Genomic DNA, 14,330 nt, shown 5'->3' with positions numbered 1-14,330 from the left:
GTGAAGCGGGCGGGCGGGCAGATGGTGCAGACTTGGTTCTTGAGTCTTTTCTGGGGAGAGCGAGAACTTGGGTTCCTGGAACGGAATCGTACGGGTGGAGGTCGAGTAAAAAAGGAAAGATGACATCCGATCCCTGGCGGCAGGCATCCTGCTTCGCCCCCACCCTCCGGAGGTGAATTGAGGCACGTAGAGCCCGAGGCGAAACTCGGAACCCAGAGCTGACGTTTTTTTTTTAAAGGGTGTAGGGAGTGTTGGTCCACACCCGGCAATGCTCAAGGCTTGGCTCTGCATTCAGGCATCGCTCCTGGCAATGCTCCGGGGCACCCTAACAGGTGCCAAGGCTTGAACCGGGTCAGCTGCGTGCAAGGCAAGCGGCCTCCCCGCTGTATGATCGCTCCAGCCCCCCAGAACTAACACTTTGGAACTGTCTCCTCCCCGGAATGAACCCTGCACCCCCGTCGGCAGGTGCAATACCGGAATATCCCTGACCTCCCTCCCCACACCCCCAGCTCCGCCCCCGGCCCCTTCCCCGCCCCCCACCTCCAAAGCTGGCCGAGGTGTGCGGGAGTGGGGGGAGGAGACGCAAGTTCTGGCGCGGGCGGCGACGGCTACCAGTCACCGCCTCCTGCGGGTGCCAGAGGCAGGCGGGCAGCACGGAGTCTGCGGTGGCGGTGGCCGCGGTGCTGGCCCTGCGGGGCCCCGGGGGGGAGGGGGAGCCGCGAAGCCCCCGCTGAGGCCGCCGCGGCCGGGCCTCCCCTCCCCCCCTGTGCGGGCGGGCGCCATGCGGGGGGGCCCGGGCGACGCGGAGAGGCGGCAGCGTTGGGGTCGCCTCTTTGAGGAGCTGGACAGTAACAAGGATGGCCGCGTGGATATGCACGAGTTGCGCCAGGGGCTGGCCCGGCTGGGCGCGGGCGACCCGGACCGCGGCGCCCAACAGGTACCCACCTCCAGGACCCCCAGCCCAGACCGCCCCTCCACCCCCACCCAGTCCACCTGGCACCCCGCGCTGGGGCCCAGCGCTGCGCTCTGTAACCCGAACCCCTCAATGAAGCGTCCCTGCACGGCTGGCCGGACGCTCCTACTTGTGTCCAGCCGGGGCATCTCTGGCCCCTTTTGCCCTGTGCACCCGCGTCTGAGCCCAAAGGAATCTCTCCAGAGATTCCTGCCACCCCAAGCCCTTCGCCTGCAATTCGGCTGCCAACACCCGGTCCCGTTCGCTCCTGCCCCCGCCTCCCGCGCCGGGATGTCCGCCAGGCCATGGAACCGGGTCCACTGTCCTGAACTGGACACACCTTCGGTTGAACTCTGCACAGCTTCAGACCAGCCTGCACCCCCTCTGGGAGGCACTGTTTCCCGACTGCCCTCAGCCTGTTTACAATCCACCCCCCAGCCCCCACCTGCCCTTTGCCAGGGACCCAGTCCTGGGGCCTGTCCAGCCTGAGATGGCCTCTACTCGTGGTGGCCTCTCCTAGGGTCACCCAGGGTGTTCCACCTCCCATTTCCCAGATGGGAAAACAGAGGCTGCTGGAGCTGGTCCCTGTCGGGGGATCGGAGGGCACCTGGGCCTGGGCTGTTACCGCCTCCAGGCGAACAAAATTTTATAGGTGGTGAGAGAGCGGGGTGGAAGATAGGCCGGCTGGGAAGGTGCTTGCCTTGCACGTGGCTCTGGGTTCGATCCCCCACATCCCATAGGGTCCCCCAAGCCCTGCCAGGAGTGATCCTTGAGCACAGAGCCAGGAGTAAGACCTGAGCACTACTGGGTGTGACTCAAAACCTAAAGAGAGAGGGGGAAGAAAGTGGAGAGAGGAATAGCGAGAGATAGTACAGCAGAAAAGGCACTTGCCGAGTTCTATCCTTGGGGTCCCAGAGGGCCCCCCAAACCCTGATGGAAGTAAGCCATGAGCACAGAAACAGGAGTAAGCCCTGAGCATTGCCAGGTGTGCCCCCTCCCTCCCAAAAAAGAGAGAAGCACGCAAGAGAGCAGGGGATGTTGCAGCTCAGAGGGGAGCACTGTGTGTGGGGGTGCCGGGGGAGGCCCTGGCCCAAAAGAGAAGGAGAGAGAGGGATCAGAGTCGTAGTATAGGTGGGGGGGGAGGGTGCTTGCCTCTCATGAGGTCAACCGGGTTCGATCGTTAGCACCCCATAGGGTTCCCTGAGCCCCACTAGGAAGGATCCCTGACCGCAGAGCCAGGAGTCAGCCCTGAGCATAGCTAGATGTGGGTCACCCTCCAAAAAGAAAGCGGGGGAAGGAAAGAAGGAAGGAAGGAAGGAAGGAAGGAAGGAAGGAAGGAAGGAAGGAAGGAAGGAAGGAAGGAGGGAGGGAGGGAAGGAAGGAGGGAGGGAGGGAGGGAAGGAAGGAAGGAGGGAAGGAAGGAAGGGAGGAAGGAAGAAGGAAAGAAATAGAAAATACAAGAAAGAAAGAAAGAAAGAAAGAAAGAAAGAAAGAAAGAAAGAAAGAAAGAAAGAAAGAAAGAAAGAAAGAAAGAAAGAAGAAAGAAAGAAAGAGAAAGGGAGAAAGAGAGAGAAAGAGAAAGTGAGAAAGATGGAAAGAAGGAAGGAAAGGAAAGAAAGAGAGGTTTTCAAGGCGTGGGAGCTACTTGAGATCGAAGCCCTATGACCTTGAAGGTGGGCCCTGACCTTGAGCAGCCTCAGTTTGCCCTCCCCATCACACTCTTCCAACCATCCTGGGGACCTTGGGCCTCTATCCCTGTTCTCCCAGCGCTGGGCTCTGGGGTAGTGCAGGGCAAGTCCTGTATCCCGCCACCGTTCGTCACGGAGACCCCTGTGTCTGCCCCCTTCCTGTCCCCAGGGCATCTCTGCAGAGGGCAGCGATGCCAACGTGGGGCTGGACCTGGAGGAGTTTATCAGCTACCTGCAGGAGCGCGAGCAGCGCCTGCTTCTGCTCTTCCACAGCCTGGACCGCAACCAGGACGGTAAGGCGTGGGGCCGGGCTCCAGGCTGCTCCCCGCCACCCCCACCGCACCCCCAGTGGCACTGGGAATGGCAGCGTGAGGAGGAGGGGCACGGCCGCTTCTCCCGGGTGACTCAGAGACTATTTCAGGAGCCCTCATCACCCCCTTAGGTGGTTCGAGGCCCAACCGCTCCAGCCCACCTGCTTTTTCCTTTCAGACTGGGACCCCTAATCTTGGTCTGCCCCCTTCTTCCATTGCTCCTCCATCCCACCCCTCTCTCCCATCACAGCTTCTTTTTTTTTTTTTTTTGCTTTTTGGGTCACACCCGGCGATGCACAGGGGTTACTCCTGGCTCTGCACTCAGGAATTACTCCTGGCGGTGCTCGGGGGACTATACAAGATACTGGGCATCGAACCCAGGTTGGCAGCGTGCAAGGGCAAACGCCCTACCTGCTGTGCTACCACTCCAGCCTCTCCCATCGCATCTTCTATGCCCACTCCCTGACCTCTTTTATTTATTTATTGCACCGATCTTTTGTTTGGGGGTCACAGCAGCCCTGCTTAGGGCTTCCTCTTGGCTCTGCACTCAGGGATCACTTCTGGCAGGGCTTGAGAGACCCCATGGGGTGCCAGGGATCAAACTCAGGTCTGCCGTGTGCAAGACCAGCGCCCTCCTCGCTGTCCTGTGGTTCTACCTCCTCTGATCACTTCTTGATTCCCCAGGCATAGAAACCCATTTCCATACTCCTGGATTTATTTATTCTGTGTGTGTGTGTGTGTGTGTGTGTGTGTGTGTGTGTGTGGCGGGGAGGAGGGTAGGGTTGCAGGTCACATCTGGTGGTGCTCAGGGCCGAGTCCAGATTCTGTGCTCAGGGATCACTCCCGGAGGAGATTTGGGCATCTTTTGCGATGCCAGGGATCAAAGCTGGAAAATGCCTTCCTCTTATGTTATCACTCCATTCCCTCATTTATTCTTTCATGGAAGAGAATTGTCCTACCCCCTTCTCTCTGAGCCCAGAGTGGGGGTGACAGGAGACCCCTCTCTGCTGTACACCTCATCTGAGTCCCAGGATCCTGGGTCTATTTTTGTTGTTATTGTTGCATGACATTTTATAGCCTAGTTCTCCCTCTCGGGAAACCTGGCAAGCTACTGAGCGTTTCCTGCCTGCATGGGAGAGCCTGGCAAATTCCCCGTGGTGTATTTATATGCCAAAACCAGTAACAATGGTGGGTCTCATTCCCCTGACCCTGAAAGAGCCTCCAATGCAGCATCATTGGGAAGGACAAGTAAAGAGAGGCTTCTAAAATCTCAGGGCTAGGACGGATGGAGATGTTACAGGATGATGATGATGATGATGAGATGATGATGATGATGATGATTGTGGGGGGGTATACCTGGAGATGCTTAAGGGTCACAGCAGCAGTGCTCAGGGCTTCCTGCTAGCTCTGCACTCAGGAGTTACTCCTCGTGGTGCTTGGGGGACCCACCCAATGGGATGCTGGGGATTGAACGCGTATCAGCCATCTTTCCTCTCCTGTTCCACATGCCATGGGACCCCTCGCCCTGTCCCCTCTGCAGGTCATATCGATGTCTCTGAGATCCAGCAGAGCTTCCGAGCATTGGGCATTTCCATCACCTTGGAGCAAGCTGAGAAAATTCTACACAGGTGAGTCAGAAGGCATGGGGGGGTCCCTCACCCCCCAGCCCTAGGACTCCCACCCAGCCCTGGCATGTGGGTGTTGTTGAGAAGTTGGACTTCACTGGAGCCTCCATGCGCCTGTTTCCCCCACCCTGTAAAAGGGAGGCGCCTCTGGCGGAAGATAGTACAGAGCTGAAGGTGCTGGCCTTACATGCAGCCATCCGCCAGCACCTCATGGGATCCCCCCAAGCACCGCTAGGGGGCGCTCCTTAGCACAGCGCCAAGATTAGCCCCCCGAACACCAACAAGGGGCGCTCCTGAGCACAGAACCAGGAATAGTCCCAAGCACCGCTAGCACCCCTTTTCGCCCCCCCCCAAACAAAGGGAGGCATTTCTCTTTAGCCTTCAAACCCAGCAGAGACAGGCACCTACCCAGGCCCTGCCCGAGGGCTTGATTCTGTCTCCCCACTGCGCTTCCCCGCCTTCCCCCCAGCATGGACCGAGATGGGACGATGACCATTGATTGGCAGGAGTGGAGGGACCACTTCTTGTTGCATTCGCTGGAGAATGTGGAAGACGTGCTCCACTTCTGGAAACATTCCACGGTGAGGTGGGGGTGCCCTGGGCCGGGGATGGATGGGGGAAGAGGGGAGCAGAGCCACCTCCCCTCCCCCTGCTCCCTGTCCCACCCTTCCCCCACGGTTTCACAGCCCCGCCCTCCGTCCACAGGTGCTGGACATCGGGGAGTGCCTGACGGTCCCCGATGAGTTTTCCGAGCAGGAGAAGATGACAGGCATGTGGTGGAAGCAGCTGGTGTCCGGCGCGGTGGCGGGGGCCGTGTCCCGAACGGGCACTGCGCCTCTGGACCGTCTCAAGGTTTTCATGCAGGTGAGGAGTCCGGGAGTGACATGTCCCTCTATTCGCAGAAAGTGACCCCTCCCCCCCAATTGAAAAATATATATATTTACAATTTTAAAAACGCGGAGCAGGTAGGGCATTTCCTGTGCCTCGCTGGCAGCAGGCCTGGGTGCCATCCGCAGCACCCCACATTGCCCTCCCTGCGCCTCGCCAGGAGGGATCCCTGAGTGCAGAGCCAGGAGTCAGCCCCTGAGCATTGCGGGGTGCAGCCCCCACCCCCCCAAAAAAAAAATAGCAGAACACAGAAACCTAGAAAATAATGCTTTGTCTCCCTGCCCAGGTTCATGCCTCCAAGACCAACAAGCTCAACATCCTGGGGGGGCTCCGCAGCATGATCCAGGAAGGGGGCGTGCGCTCCCTGTGGCGAGGAAACGGCATCAACGTGCTCAAGATCGCCCCAGAGTCCGCCATCAAGTTCATGGCCTATGAGCAGGTAGCCCAGGGGCGCTGGGTGGGGCGTGGTCAGGCAGAGACCGCGCCCAGGGGCGGGCCCAACTAGGCTCTGCCCCGAGTCCCCGCCCACTCGCGTGTCTCCGCCTTCCCTCAGATAAAGCGGACCATCCGTGGACAGCAGGAGACCCTCCGGGTGCAGGAGCGCTTCGTGGCGGGTTCCCTGGCCGGTGCCACGGCCCAAACCATCATTTACCCCATGGAGGTGAGCCTGGCAGGGAGCCACCTCTTGGACAGAAAGGGATTCTTGGGAATACTTGGTCCCTGGTACAAATTTTTTTGAGGGCCAAGTGTTTTCAGGTTCTGGGTTGGGGGGGAAGGAGAAAGAACTGGAATTCCTTCCTGTGGGCTTCAGAGAACATAGAAGTGACCTCATAGGCCCAAAATAGCTGCCTGGACACCAGTCATCGCATCCACCTTGTAGCTGAGAAGGAATAGCAGATGAAGGAATACCTCCTTCCTGACTTTATTTTTTTCGCATGTTTTCTGGAATTGGCATTTGATGTTCTTCTGCTGTCTTGGCCACACCCTTAACATGGAATCTTTCGTTTTGGAGGATTATGTAGGCTGAAGGTTCTAGTTTCTGTAACTCAGAGCAAAGGTAGCACATACTGAGATGCAGCAATAGCTGCCACATGCAGCTCTGATACATGTAACTGTATCTGGATATGGAGTTTGGGGAGAGCAGAAGATTCTAGAAGAAGTGCTTTATTGTTTATTTTGGAAGTCTTTGGGAGACACTCTTGACCTTGCTCGGGGGCCATGTGGTGCCAGGACTGGCAGCCCTGTGAGCCATCTCCCTGCCCAAATGTGTGCTTTTATTTTCACTATTTCTTTTTGGTTTGGGGGCGACACCCAGCTATGCTCAAGGCCAACTTCTAGGCCCCCTAGTGAGCTCAGGGGCCCTCATGGGATGCCAGAGACCAAACCTGGGTGGGCAGCATGCAAGGCAAGAGCCCTTCCTGCTGTTCGATCGCTCCAGTCTCAAAAGGCAAAAGTGTGTGTGTGTGTGTGTGTGTGTGTGTGTGTGTTTAATTCAGGGATTCGGACATCGGGGGAGGGCATTTGCCTTGCATGAAGCTGACCCGAGTACAATCTCCAGCATGCCATAGGAACCCCAGAGTACCACCAGGAGTGATGCCCGGTGCAGAGCCAGGAGTCAGCCCTGAGCACTGCCGGGTGTGGCCCCCAAACAAAAGCCAGGGAGCTGCATCCACGATGGGGGGTCCCAGCAGGCTGAATCACATGGTCTCGGGTGCCCCAGATGCTCCCCACCCAGGTTGTTCTTCCACGCCCCCCCATTTCCGGCAGAGCCATAATCTCACGTGGGGACGCTCAGAGCATTTCCCAGCTTGGGGCCATCGGGTGGGGACTAGTTGTTCCCCGTTATCTCCTGCCCCCGAGTCCGTGTTCCCAAACCCCTGTATTCCCAATGTGCTCATGCAGGCAGTTTTGATTCAGGGGTTCCCCGGGTTCTCCCCAGGTGCTGAAGACTCGGCTGACCCTGCGCCGATCGGGCCAGTACCGGGGCCTCCTGGACTGTGCGCGGCGGATCCTGGAGCGCGAGGGCCCACACGCCTTCTACCGCGGCTACCTGCCCAACATGCTGGGCATCGTCCCCTACGCGGGCATCGACCTGGCCGTCTATGAGGTCAGTGGTTATCCCACCCTCCCGCCTCTGGCTTGGGACACTTCCAGTCCTTGAGACGTGGAAACAGAAGAACGTGGTGTTTTTTAGTTTTTGTTTTTTTCTTTATTGGGTCACATCCGGCAATGCACAGGGGTTACTCCTGGTTCATGCACTCAAGAATTACTCCTGGCGGTGCTCAGGGGACCCTATGGGATACTGGGAATCAATCCCGGGTTGGCCGCGTGCAAGGCAAACGCCCACCCCACTGTGCTATCTTTCCAGCCCCAGAAGAACGTGTTTAAGTGGGGGTTGGGGTGGGGCATCGCAGGAGGGTGGAGAAGCACCGTGGAGCACCCTGGACTTTTTTTTTTTTTTTTTTTTTTTTTTAGCATCACACCCAGCGATGCTCAGGGTTTACTCCTGACTCTGCATTCAGGAATTACTCCTGCCGGTGCGTGGGGACCCTACAGGATGCCAGGAATTGAACCCTGGTCAACGTCGTGCAAGGCAAATGCACTCCCTACTGGACTATCGCTCCGACCCCAGAACTTTTTGACTCCTGGGGAAGCAGGAGGGAGAGTCCAGTGGGGAAGGCGCAAGTGGTCAACCAGGTTAGATCCCCAGCGTCCCATGGGGTCCCCCGAGCCCCGCCAGAGTGACTGTTGAGTGCAGAGCTGGGAAGAAGCCCTGAGCATCACCGGGTGTGGCCCCAAAACAAAAACAACTAAAGAAAATTGGCACCAATTTGTTCATGCCTGAGCGTTAGGACAGCAGGGCGGGTGTTTGCCTTGCAGGCAGCAGACCCGGATTCGATCCCCGGCATCCCATAGGGTCCCCCGAGAACTGCCAGGAGTGATTCCTGAGTGCAGAGCTGGAGGAAGCCCTGAGCACCGCTGAGTGTGACCCAAAAAGCAAAACCAAAAACAACTTCAAGAAGAGGGGCTGCAGAGAACAGTGGGGAAGGAGAACAACGGGGGAACAGTCCCCCACTCATGCAGTGAACAGGAAAGCTGGTCAAGAAGCAAATAAAATTGTCTCAGTTTCTCAGAAGTTCAAGGAATATGTTGTCCCTGACTGTGACCGAGGCACTGGGGGCGAGTAGCGAGTAGCGAGGGCTTCAAAAATTACATTAGAGAAAACAAAAGAAAAAAGAAAAAGAAAAAAAATTACATTAGAGGGGCTGGAGCGAGAGCACAGCGGGGACAGCATCTGCCTTGCACGTGGCCGACCTGGGTTCGATTCCCAGCATCCCATAGGTTCCCCCAAGCACCGCCAGGAGTAATTCCTGAGTGCATGAGCCAGGAGTAACCCATGTGCATCGCCGGGTGTGACCCAAAAAGAAAAAAAAAATGACAATAGGGGGCTGGAGCGATAGCATAGCGGGTAGGGCGTTTGCCTTGCATGTGGCCAACCCGGGTTCGAATCCCAGCATCCCATATGGTCCCCTGAGCACCGCCAGGAGTAATTCCTGAGTGTAGAACCAGGAGTAACCTCTGTGCATCGCCGGGTGTGACCCAAAAAGAAAAAAAAATGACATTAGAGCAAGTTGTTCAGTTCCAGTTTGTGGGGAGCAGATATGAACCAAGCAGAGGCCCCATGGAGGCAAAGGTCAGAAAGAGGTGGAGAGGAGAGGAGAGAAGGAAGAGGAGGGGGAGGAAGGCTTTTTGTTTTGTTGTTTTGGGGCCACACCTAGCTGCGTTCAGGTTTTACTCCTGGTTCTGTGCTCGGGAATTATTCCTGGTGGGGCTCAAGGGATCCTGGAGGGTACCAGGGACCGAACCCGGGTATCTTGCATGCAAAGCCTGCACTCAACACCTCAGCAGCTTAAGCTTGCACTCTCTGTCTGTCTGTCTGTCTGTCTGTCTGTCTGTCTCTCTCTCTCTCTCTCTTTCTCGCTCTCACTCTCACTCTCTCTCTCTCCCTCCCTCAACTAGCAGGTGCATTGCTGAAACCAGGCTCCTGTTTTGGTCTTTGTTTGTTGGTTTTGGTTTTTGGGTCACATCCAGCCATGCTCAGGGCTTCCTCCTAGCTTTGCACTCAGGAATTACTCCGGGCAGTGCTCAGAGAGGACCCTATGGGATGCCAGGAATCGAACCTGGGTTGGCCACATGCAAGGCCAGCGCCCACCCAGGCTCCTAATTCTTCTGGTTGGTTTGGGGGTGGCTCCACACAGCCTTACCCCCCAGCTCTGTGCTCAGGGATCACTCCTGGTACGGCTCAGAGAGATGCTGGGGATCGAACCCGATCCGCCTGGTGCAAGGACAGCACTTTCCCCGGCTGCACTCTCCCACCCGGCCACCAGGCCACCATGCTCAGGGCTAACTCCTGGCTTTGCACTCGGGAATCACTCCTGGCGGTGCTCGGAGGACCCAATGAGGTTCCTGGGATTGAACTCGGGTCTGCCACGAGCAAGGCCTATGCCCTCCCCACTATCCTACGGCTCGGGCCCCGACATGTCCCTCTAACCTTCCTCCCTTCTTCATGCCCCCCCCGCCCCACCAGACCCTGAAGAATCACTGGCTCCAGCAGTACAGCCACGAGTCTGCGAACCCCGGGATCCTGGTCCTGCTGGCCTGCGGCACCGTGTCCAGCACGTGTGGTCAGATTGCCAGCTACCCGCTGGCCCTGGTCCGTACCCGGATGCAGGCGCAAGGTGAGGCTGGGCGGAGCAGAGGACCCTGGAGGGGGTGAGGTTGGGGTGTGAGGGCCACCCCCAGGCTTCAGCGTTGGACAGTGGGGCTTTCCGTCCCCTTTCATGCGACCCTTGGTCACAGCACACAGGCCCTCTTTCAGGCTGGCAACTTGAACCCCCCATTTTTTTTTTTATTTGGGTCACACCCGGCGATGCACAGGGGTCACTCCTGGCTCTGCACTCAGGAACTACCCCCTGGCGGTGCTCAGGGGACCCTATGGGATGCTGGGAATCGAACCTGGGTCGGCTGCATGGAAGGCAAATGCCCTCCCCGCTGTACTATCGCTCCAGCCCCGTTGAACCTCTTTATGTGTTAGTTTCATGCTGTCTCCTGGCTCTGCACTCAGGATTCACTCCTGGGGTTGCTTGGGGTACCCTATGGGATGCAGGGATTGAACCCAGGTGGCCGCAAGGCAAATGCCCTCCCTGCTATACTGTCGCTCCATGCCCCTCCCACACCTATGAATTTCTTTTCCTCCCTTTTTTCCTCTTCCCTGAATCTCTTTTTTTTTCCTTTTTATTTATTTTTGCTTTTTGGGTCACACCCGGCGATGCACAGGGGTGACTCCTGGCTCTGCACTCAGGAATCACTCCTGGCAGTGCTCAGAGGACCCTATGGGATGCTGGGAATCGAACCCGGGTCGGCAGCATGCAAGGCAAACGCCCTCCCCGCTGTGCTATCGCTCCAGCCCCTCTTACCTGAATCTCTTTGAAGATTCTCCAAAATGTTGGCTTTTAGTTGGCGAAGTTTGTGGGTGCAGGGAGGAAGGTGGGTAGGGGATGGGGTGCCTAGAGCAATAGTACAGTTGGTAAGGCACTTGCTTTGCACGTGGCCTTCTGGGGTTCATTCCCTGGCATCCCATGTGATCCGCTGAGCACTGCCAGGAGTGATCCCTGAGCACAGAGCCAGGAATAACCCTCCTGAGCATCTCCAGCTGTGGGCTCTCACCACCACCCCCACCCGCAAAAAAAAAAAAAAACTAAAGGTTCCCCCCCTTTCTCGTTTTGGAAGGGTGGAAATGTTGAACAGTAAATGTAGGTCGGGCCGGAATGATAGCACAACAGGTTGGGTGCGTTTGCCTTGCTGACACCGGTTTGATCCCCAGCATCATCCTATACATTCCCCTGAGCACTGCCGGGAATAATTCCTGAGTGCAGAACCAGGAGTAACCCCTGAGTATCACTAGGTTTAAAAAAAGAAAGAAAGAAAGAAAGAAAGAAAGAAAGAAAGAAAGAAAGAAAGAAAGAAAGAAAGAAAGAAAGAAAGAAAGAAAGAAAGAAAGAAGGAAGAAAGGTCTGGTTTTATAGGGTGGGGTGGAAGAGGAGACATCCCCGAGCCCCCAGGGATTCCCCCAAGCGTGAACTTCAGTATGGACAGGGATGAGCTGGAGAAGAGGATGGAGTCTGATTCCAGGAAGGAAAAAATCACTTTATGCGCGTGCACGGGCGCGCATGTGTACACACACACACACACACACACACGCACGCACGCACGCACGCATGCATGCGCCACTCGTGCCTGCCTGCTTGTCCTCTGCTCCTTCCAAACCCCGCCGTTCCCACTGGGAGAAAGGTGAGTAGCCAAGTTCAAGGCCATAAACAGTGACTGATCCAGGCCGGAGCGATAGTCCAGCGGGGAGGGTGTTTGCCTTGCACACGACTGACCCGTGTTCAATCCCCGGCATCCCATCTAGTGCCCCAGATGAGAGTAATTCTGAGCACAGAGCACCGCCGAGAGTAATTCCTGAGCACAGAGTCAGGAATGGGACCCAAAAAGGAAAAAAAAAAAAAGAGTGACTGATCAGCAGGTGCCTATGTTAGTCTCACCAGCTCACGCCTTCCCACTGCGGAGATCCCCTGGGCCAGCCTCGGCGTGGGCGGTGGGGGCTGAGCGGGAAATGAGGTCTCGGGTGCGGGGACCTTGGACCTGACCGGACCTCCGCCCCGCCCCCGCTCCCTGCAGCTTCCGTTGAGGGCGCCCCGCAGTCATCCATGCTGGGGCTGCTGCGCCACATCCTGGCCCAGGAGGGCGTGCGGGGCCTCTACCGGGGCATTGCCCCCAACTTCATGAAGGTCATCCCGGCCGTGAGCATCTCCTACGTGGTCTACGAGAACATGAAGCAGGCGCTGGGGGTCACGTCCAGGTGAGGGACCGGAGCCTGACCCCCGCCGCCCACCCCAGTCACTGCACGACCAGGGGAGCCCCAGCGCCCCCCCCCTCCACACACACACACACACACACACACACGCACACACACTCAGCCGGCAGGATCCCCGCAGGCCAGCGAGGGGCACCTGCGTCTTCACATTCCAGCCCCTGGATCTCACGTCGCCCTGCCCTGCCCAGCGGGTCCCAGATGACCGTGTCTTAACCACCCAAACCCTCTCAGGGGTCCCGAGACCCTCACCACAGGAGCACACCGCCTCTCGTAGCCAAGCGCCCAGCAGCCCCACACCTCCATCCGGTGTCTTCATGCCACCCTAGATCCCAGATCCCCACCCCACTGGTGGATTCTAGATTCCCTCATGCTTCCCGCCCTTGGATTTCCAAGCTCAGCCACTGGATTTTGGACGCTCAAGAGACCTCAGTCACTGGATCAATGCAATGCCTAGATCTGGGGGTGTCCCTCCCCCATGACACTGGATCCCAGATCCCCTGACCTCGCCCACTGGATCCCCAGAGTCCTTTGCCTTGACACTGCTTCCTGGAGCCTTCCGCTACAAATCACCAGATCCCTACATTCCAATCCTCTTCCTGACCCACTAGATCCCAGATCCCCCGGTCCCAACCCACTGGGTCCCGGATCCCATGATCCCAGATCCCCGGATTTCAGCCCACTGGATCCCAGGTTGCCAGGTACCAACCCACTGGCTCCTGGCTCCTAAAACCACTACAAGAAGAGTCCAGTAACAGAGCTCGTGGATCCTGGTAGCTCTCGGGGCCTCACCGCCAAGGAGGCCAACAGGGACGTTTCCAGGCACCGGATTTCCCATCCAACCCCTGGTTCCCACCCTGATCGATCACCTCCCCCACCCGGCACCGGATCCCACGCACGCAGACCCCACACCTAGATCCCAATGAATCCAACCCACAGAGCGTCCCCCCAGCACACCCACCGCCATAGTGAGGCGCACCCCCAGGTCCTAAGGGGCCTGCAGGGAAGCCGGGTGCTGGCCTCCTCGTCCTCCAGACATTCCAGGGGACAGGGCGCGGGTCCCCAGGTGACCCCCTGCCTCCCGGCGCTGTGTAAAAGCAGCTCCCCCCAATTCACAATTTTTTAGTGGAGGGGATAAGAGTTCCCCGCCCCCTCCCCACCTTACAGCCTGGGTCCCTCTGAAGGATTCGGGTGCCGCCCATTCTTTGGGACCAGCGGGGAAGTCCTCTGAGATGATTTGTGGAGGGGAACCCCCTCCCCCCCGCCCAGCACTGCCGGCTCCCCCCCAGGTGCCAGGATCAAGAGGGTCCAGACCACCTCCCAGTCACCCCAAGCTCCCAACAATGTAAACACAGGCACGCACAAGCCAAATGCCCCCCCTTAACTCCAGGCCTATTTTTCTATGAGAGAAGTACCCCCCCACACCTGCTCCACCCCCCAGCACCCTGCCTCCCCACCCCCCACCCCTCACCCCCATCCTGATCCATTTTGCACTTTAGAGTTGGATCCTGAGCTTAGGATCACTGGGGGACCCGTTTCTTACATCTGGGGGGGGAGCCCCATTAAAAGGCCACAGAAGAGGAGCTGAATGTTTGGGAGACTGGAGGACCCCCCCCAAGACTTCCCCCACCCCTCCACCTCGCCCCTGTGTGTGTTATTTCAAACTAAGAGATCAAAAGAAATACATTTTTCTAAGCTTGTTCCTTGTGGTGCTGACTGAAGGGGGAGTTGGGTGTGGGAGCCTCCGTAAACGACGCCCTCCCAAGCCTGTGTCCCCCGCTGTAGGGGGAGCAGAAGGGAACATTGAGCAAGGCTTGCCTTGTACACAACGACCCCGGTTCGATCCCCAGCATGCCATAGGGTCCCCCGAGCACCACCGGGAGCAATTCCCGAATGCAGAGCCAGGAGTGACCTCTGAGCATTGCCGGGTTT

General features: G+C 57.7%; 1 protein-coding gene across 2 annotated transcripts; it reads left to right on the top strand.

Moving 5' to 3' along the window:
- The first annotated feature begins 619 nt into the window (after positions 1 to 619).
- On the top strand, positions 620 to 14,098 carry SLC25A23 (solute carrier family 25 member 23). 2 transcript variants are annotated; one of them, XM_055127060.1, is made up of 10 exons: positions 620 to 937; positions 2,810 to 2,933; positions 4,492 to 4,579; positions 5,046 to 5,157; positions 5,282 to 5,440; positions 5,751 to 5,903; positions 6,018 to 6,125; positions 7,404 to 7,571; positions 10,053 to 10,203; positions 12,206 to 14,098. In XM_055127060.1, exons 1-10 carry the CDS (start codon positions 782 to 784, stop codon positions 12,388 to 12,390), a joined length of 1,404 nt encoding a protein of 467 aa, XP_054983035.1. In that variant the 5' UTR covers positions 620 to 781; the 3' UTR covers positions 12,391 to 14,098. The 2 variants fall into 2 exon arrangements, with proteins under 2 accessions (XP_054983035.1, XP_054983036.1); XM_055127061.1 differs by lacking the exon at positions 2,810 to 2,933 and having other exon boundaries at positions 799 to 937.
- Positions 14,099 to 14,330: the final 232 nt, after the last annotated feature.

This window comes from Sorex araneus, chromosome 2 (assembly GCF_027595985.1).
Source record: "Sorex araneus isolate mSorAra2 chromosome 2, mSorAra2.pri, whole genome shotgun sequence".
In the NCBI taxonomy this organism is placed as follows: Eukaryota; Metazoa; Chordata; class Mammalia; order Eulipotyphla; family Soricidae; genus Sorex; species Sorex araneus.
Note: the sequence above shows the minus strand (reverse complement) of the source record. Positions and strands in the feature narration are given on the sequence as shown.